The following is a 7,500-nucleotide window of genomic DNA, read 5'->3' as shown; positions in this document are numbered from 1 at the left end:
AGGCTGTCCTTGATCTTCATGAGAATGTCAAAGTTCTCCCTGCCTCGCACCTTAACACACGCACACATAAACACACACGCACACATAAACACACACACACACACACACACACACGCACACACACACACGCACACATAAACACACACACACACACACACACACACACATAAACACACACACAGACACACACACACACACACACACACACACACACACACACACACACACACACACACACACACATAAACACACACACACACACACACACACACACACACACACATAAACACACACACACACACACACACACACACACACACACATAAACACACACACGCACACACACGCACACACACACACGCACACATAAACACACACACAGACACACAGACACACACACACACACACACACACACACACACACACACACACACACACACACACACACACACACACAGACACACAGACACACACACACACACACACACACACACACACAGAGACACACATTTAGGCATATAATCAGCACTAGCTCATAATCAATACTGTCTGGACTGGAAGGTCTCTGGTGATGTAGTCCATGTTAGAGCCTCTCATCAGTTTATGGAAGAACTATAGTTAAACACAACTTCAACTTCCCTTCACCACTACACATGCGGTAGCATGTAGTGTGTGTGAATGTCTGCAATGACACTCCTGTGCACTCATAGCTTATTGTGGTCTTATTACAGTCTTATGTCCAGATTATTACAGTAAATCCTGTGCATAGTACAGTTTTATTACAATCACATTCACATCGTGCCTACCAGACTTCTGAATTAAGAACTTATAACAGTCTTATTACAATGTTTGTGCATGTGTCCTGCTGTGTGACTCACAGGGATGTAGAACATCTCCTCGTCGCCGTGACGACGCTTCTTCATGTTGAGGGAGGGGCCTGGCATGGTGGCAGGGGTCTGCTTGAAATCTGCTTTGAAAGAAAGAACAGCAGCTTCTTCTTATCCTATGAGGTCATATTGGGTCATGTGACATTGCATACAATAACCCTATGTGCGAGACCCGGGGGATATAAACCAAGGATCACAGCAAATACCCAAATCTCAGAGTTCATTTTAAAAGAGACACAAGACTTAATAAGTGTTAAAGTAGTTAAGTCCTGGACCCTGTTGGCTACTAGAGGTCGAGTGTCTGAAGAAGAAGAAGAAGAAGAAGAAGAAGAAGAAGAAGAAGAAGAAGAAGAAGAAGAAGAAGAAGAGGAGGACTCACTACGCTTGTTGGCGTTGCCGTTCTTGTTGACGCTGTCGTTGATAGCCTGCTGCTCTCTGAAGTGATCCTCGTCCGCCTTGCGGTCTCGACCCGGACATGCACAGATGCGACCTTCAAACGACCTCCGCCCTAATACCTGACCACTGCACAGAAATAGAGAAAACCTGAGCAAATCTATGTTTCTAAGCATGCCTCTCTCTCTCTCTCTCTCTCGGTGTGTGTGTGTCTGTGTGTGGGTATGTACATGTGTGTGTATGTAAATGTGTGTGTGTGCGTGTGTGTGTGTGTGTATGTAAATGTGTGTGTGTGTATGTAAATGTGTGTGTGTGTGTGTGTGTGTATGTAAATGTGTGTGTGTGTATGTAAATGTATGTATGTGTGTGTGTGTGTGTGTGTGTATGTAAATGTGTGTGTGTGTGTGTGTGTGTGTGTGTATGTAAGTGTGTGTGTGTTTTGTGTATGTAAATGTGTGTGTGTGTGTATGTAAATGTATATGTGTGTGTGTGTGTGGGTGTGTGTGTATGTAAGTGTGTGTGTGTGTGTGTGTGTGTGTGTGTGTGTGTGTGTGTGTATGTGTGTGTATGTAAATGTGTGTGTGTGTGTGTGTGTGTGTGTGTGTGTGTGTGTGTGTGTGTATGTAAATGTGTGTGTGTGTGTGTGTGTGTGTGTGTGTGTGTGTGTGTATGTAAATGTGTGTGATTGTGTGTGTGTGTGTATGTAAATATGTCTGTGTGTGTGTGTGTGTGTGTGTGTGTGTGTGTGTGTGTGTGTGTGTGTATGTAAATGTGTGTGTATGTAAATGTGTGTGTGTGTGTGTGTGTGTGTGTGTGTGTGTGTGTGTATGTAAGTGTGTGTGTGTGTGTGTGTGTGTGTATGTACGTAAATGTGTGTGTGTGTGTGTGTGTGTGTGTGTATGTAAATATGTGTGTGTACTCACTCTCGTGTCTCTAGAGTGATGATGATGAGGATGGGTCTTCTGTTCATCCCTCCCACACAGCTGCTGTTGCACATGAAGTTGTAGAGGATGGTGGTGAACTCCGTCCCCACCTGCAGGACATGAAGAACGCGTCGATTTAAACCAGGGAAATGCAGCTGTACATCACTGACAACAATAAAATGCTCCTATTACGAGCTGATTCTAGGACAGATAAGGCCTATCACAGCAGCCTACCGCTATCATTACGAGCTGATTCTGGAACAGATTGGCCCTATCACAGTAGCCTACAGCATATGGACCACCCATAACATTCTTCCTCTATGCACAAATATTCACAAGGATATCTCTATCCTAGGCACAGGATGTTCTTCCCTCCACATTGTTTACAATGATACCCAGCATAAATGGCACATGTTTGGTTATGCAGCAGTGAACCAATATGGACTCTAAGATACTAGTTGTTATTTTTTAAATAAAATTGAATGGAACTGGAAGCTGTGTTTTTTCACCTGGTCAGTAGGTGGCGACAACAGGGAACACTACAAAGCCTCTGTCTTTGTGGCAGATTCTGCCTCCTCTAACTGCTGTTGTCATCGGTCTCTGTGTGTGTGTGTGTGTGTGTGTGTGTGTGTGTGTGTGTGTGTGTGTGTGTGTGTGTGTGTGCGTGTGCGTGTGTGTGTGTGTGTGTCCCTCTGCTCTCTCGCATGCTTCAACCCGTCCCTGAGGAGGGCTAGAAAACGATCAGCTCAGGGAGAAACGCCTCCTCCCCAAAATCACTCATTTTACTCCGACTTCCTGTACCTCATCAGTCATCTCCCCCACCATCAAACGCACCTCCGCACACGGCTTTTATATACGCCCTAGGAGCATGAGGAGGATGGGAAACATGACAGGCTGAAAGAACTGGATTGTTGTGGTTATACCATGATACGCATGCACTGTAAAGTTCTCCTGTCACTGACAACTATCCAGATAACATCATTCAATCGGACTCAGGACAGCCGTTATACACTGTCACACACAAGTATGTATATCTGTACATGAACATCTTTCAAATGTTGTTATTTTGCTTAATGCTAGTTTCATCCTCTTGTTTTTTACAGCAGGCTCAAGTCTCAAATCTCTCTCGCCACATTAATGGGCTGGATTCTGTCATCTTGTGATGAATGCATGAATCTAAATCCAAACCGGCTAGAGTACAGCTTGTGAGGTTTCAGGAATGAGGCATGTCTCACTCTCTGTGTGCATGTCTCACTCTCTATGTACATGTCTCACTCTCTGTGTACATGTCTCACTCTCTGTGTGCATGTCTCACTCTCTGTGTGCATGTCTCACTCTCTGTGTACATGTCTCACTCTCTGTGTGCATGTCTCACTCTCTGTGTACATGTCTCACTCTCTGTGTACATGTCTCACTCTCTGTGTGCATGTCTCACTCTCCGTGTGCATGTCTCACTCTCTGTGTGCATGTCTCACTCTCTGTGTACATGTCTCACTCTCTGTGTGCATGGTGGTGTAGAGGTGTGAGACACATAGGGGGGGTGGCCACATACAGTCTCACTTTCAGGGTGTGTGTGAGTGTATTCTGGTGAGTCAGGAGGCCCACCTACATGGTTGTGTGTGTGAATGTGTGCATCTGTTGTGTGTATGTACTGTTTGTGTGTGTGTGTGTGTGTGTGTGTGTGTGTGTGTGTGTGTGTGTGTGTGTGTGTAACACACCTGTGGAGACTCATAAGGCACCATCACACTCTGTCTGCCTGTGGCAGGGTCGTCTACATACTGGGCCACATTATTCCCCTCCACCCGAATCAGGTGGCTGGCTGGGGCTGCCTGGCCTACAGGAGAGAGAGAGGGAGAGAGAGGGGAAGAGAGAGAGGGGGAGAGAGAGGGGGAGAGGGAGAGGGAGAGAGAGAGGGGGAGAGGGAGAAGGAGAGAGAGGAGGAGAGGAGGGCGAGGGAGAAACACAGAGAAAGAAACAGAGAGGGAGAGAGAGGGGGAGAGGGAGAGAGAGAGAAACAGAGAGAGGGAGAAGAGAGGAAGACATACAAAAATTACTATCCATCCAATTAGTATCCATCTTAGATATAAGTGGTTATCGTTGAGATATTCACCGTCGTTAAAGTCTCGTCCGAGCTCGTGATTGGGGCATCGCTTGACCACCTCGGTGACATGCTCCGCCTTCTTGTAGATGGGCATCGCCCTGATGATGCCCCCGGGGGGCGGGCCTGAGGCCAGCTTGATCTGGATTGGACAGGTCTTGGCGATTTGACAGTACAGCTTCTTCAGTAGGGGAGAGTACTGCAGGGAAGACAGACAAGGACATTCCATTCCATTTATTCATTCAGCAGACGCTTTTGTCCAAAGGCACTTCACTGTTTGCGTGTGTGTGTGTGTGTGTGTATGTGTGTGTGTGTGTGTGTGTGTGTGTGTGTGTGTGTGTGTGTGTGTGTGTGATGGGGGCAGTGGCAGCATGTATTTCCAACATGGGGTGGGGTGAGGGGTCAGATTTTACGCGGCTGAGCATCAGTGACAGCCGTGAGTGGAGGTCATGTTTCTCCTAAGGTAACATGTTAATTGCAACTTTCACTAGAGGTCACAGTTACTTTTTTTTGACTTTGACTTTTTTTGACAAGACCGAGCACATCTGGCTCCATCACCCGACTCCTGAAGCTCTGCTATGATTGATGACCCGCACCCGGTGAGTGAGAGGTCTGCACCCATCAGCACTTCTCAAGCTCCGAGTCACGTGAACTCTGCTCCTGTTTAGATGCCGTCACAGTAAATCTGATACTTTGACAACACTAGGTGATTGATGACACATGTCAAATAACACAACTGACCCCAGGATTTCCTGATCAAAACCGAAATCAGAAATATCCACCTTTTCTTTAGCTGAATACAGAACATATTAAATCATTTAAAAAACTAAACTAAACCAGAACACAGATGAAACATTTAAACAGAATGAGTTTCCGTCCCATCAAATAAAAACAAACACACTCGTAATATTAATATTCCATTCCTCGTCTTTGTCTCCGACAGTTCCAGTTGCTGCCAGAAAGACCTCCATCAGAACTTTTATTTTAGTTGGATGGAGGACAAAATGTAGTCTTTGCTTTGATATGGATGCGGGGGCGTTCGTATATATTTCCCAAAGTCAGCAGGAAACCATCGGACGTGTCACCACCAGACGTGCCTGAACACGCCCAAAACACCATCAAGACATCCCAACTATTCACCCCAGGAAACCCAAACGAAGCCTTCCAGGAAGAGTGTGTGCTGGTTCTGTGTGGACTTGCATTAATGTGATTCATGGACCCGCAGTGCTGCGTGTGCCAGATGCCCTTCCTGGTTTGATTGATTTTTAGACAATCATAGCCATTGTGTGTTCCTGTATCTGGACAGCCATAGAAACCAGAGCAAAACACGGAAGCTGTCAAATTAACAAATTCACACACACAACACACTGCCCACAGTAATGGAGAACCATTCCTTCACTATTCCAGGTAAGGAGTATGCGTGGAACAAATTAAAACCGATTCGTCGATACCAAAGTCACATGTTCTCTCTTCAACGTTTAGTATTGGATTTGATTTTTTTCAATGAATGATGATTTCTGACAGGTTACCCTATAAGACTCCATCTACAGAGATTCAGGGCCGCTGTTGGATTTGAAATACGTACTGATTGGCAGTGGAATGACATTCTTATTGTGACCAACCCCTCCACATAAGAGCTCTAGTGTCACCAAGTAGCCCCCAGGGTCAACGGGTTCTCCCCAAGGAGACACGCAGTGCGAGTGGGGAGAGGAGAGACTCCAGGTGGGGGTCACTTTGGATCTGCGCTGTTGTGACACTGACACAAAGAGACACCAGCATCCTGCACCCAGTCCAGCGCATCGGGCATGGAGGGAAAGTCAGATGATGGTGCAGATAATTCACTGCAAGATCAACACGGATCAGTCACCCAGCATGTGCTAACATACGCAGACACATGTCCTCTCTGGAGACGCAGACGACCCACATACACACATGCCCATGTGTGCGTTCTTTAGATAGGACTCCACGCTGTGAAAGGAATCCACATCTTTAATGTAACGCACCTGCATCTGTGGGCAAACATGAAGCCGAGCTGCACAAACACATAACATATACGCAGGCCCTCCCCCTGAACTCTACGTCACTGTGGAGGAGAAGGATCCTGCTAAACTATGTAAATATTTATATATTTTTATATTTATATGTGTTTATATTTATTTATTTATATTTCAGAAATGTTTTTTAATTTAAGAGGATGATGACTACTTCAGACGTTGCTAATTGTCATACTCACGTCCCATGTATGTTTTTTTCGACTGAAATGTACATTTTTGACCCGTTTGGCCTTTGCAGAGTTGAGACACTAACCGGCACTGGAGGTGTGCATGGCTTGCAATCTGTACACTGTTAGGTTGTAACAGTAATTGAGTGAGCGAGTGAATATGTTTGTGTGAGTGAATGAGTTAGTGTACGAGTGAGCGAGCGAGTGAGTGAGTGAAGGAATACTTTTTGTATGTGATGGACCAGGATATTAATTGGTTTATTGAAACAGGACTGCAAGAAGAGCCGTTACATTTTAAAATGAAAAGGGGTTCATTTGGCCCTGTGCGTCTTAGAACATGGACATGGTGCCACACCAAATATCATAAAATATTATAAACAAAATATAGGTGGGAGTTACCAGGTAACTTTTAAAAAGGCAAATGCACACACACACACACACACACACACACACACAGACACACAGACACACACACACACACACACACACACACACACACACACACACACACACACACACACACACACACACACACACACACACACTTGCCATTCATACAGTGAGCTTCATCCTTGGGGCACACACACACACACACTTGCCATTCATACAGTGAGCTTCATCCTTGGGGCATCTCCTTGAAACTTAGAGTTTCAATAAAATCTGTGAGATCAACACTGAGTCAAGATCAAGATCTGAGTTTCTGACTTCTGATTGAGTGAAGTTGCGAGAGGTTTCCACAACATGAGTTAGTGAGTAAATGAGTGTATGAATATGTGTGTGTGAGTGAGTGTGTGTGTGAGTGAGTGAATATGTGTGTGATGAGGGGGCGAGTAATTGAGCGAGCGGATTGATATGTTTGTGTGAGTGAGTGTATTAGTGAGTGAGTGTGTGAGTGTGTGATTGAGCGTGCGGATGAATATGTGTGTGTGATTGAGAGAGTGGATGAATATGTGTGTGTGAGTGAGAGAGTGGATGAAT

The 7,500-nt window shown here is 45.4% G+C and overlaps 1 protein-coding gene across 1 annotated transcript in view; it reads right to left on the bottom strand.

Moving 5' to 3' along the window:
- Positions 1–7,500, bottom strand: part of tp73 (tumor protein p73) — a 39,187-nt gene that overhangs the window by 4,220 nt on the left and 27,467 nt on the right. Inside the window, exons 5-10 of the mRNA XM_012840919.3 lie at positions 4,314–4,500; positions 3,922–4,037; positions 2,204–2,313; positions 1,267–1,409; positions 879–967; positions 1–50 (exon numbers count right to left, since the gene is read on the bottom strand). The exon at positions 1–50 is cut by the window's left edge and continues 75 nt beyond it. Of these exons, the coding sequence (XP_012696373.1) occupies positions 1–50; positions 879–967; positions 1,267–1,409; positions 2,204–2,313; positions 3,922–4,037; positions 4,314–4,500 (695 nt within the window). The remainder of the gene's footprint in view (positions 51–878; positions 968–1,266; positions 1,410–2,203; positions 2,314–3,921; positions 4,038–4,313; positions 4,501–7,500) is intronic.

Source organism: Clupea harengus, chromosome 4 (genome assembly GCF_900700415.2).
Source record: "Clupea harengus chromosome 4, Ch_v2.0.2, whole genome shotgun sequence".
Classification (NCBI taxonomy): Eukaryota; Metazoa; Chordata; class Actinopteri; order Clupeiformes; family Clupeidae; genus Clupea; species Clupea harengus.
Note: the sequence above shows the minus strand (reverse complement) of the source record. Positions and strands in the feature narration are given on the sequence as shown.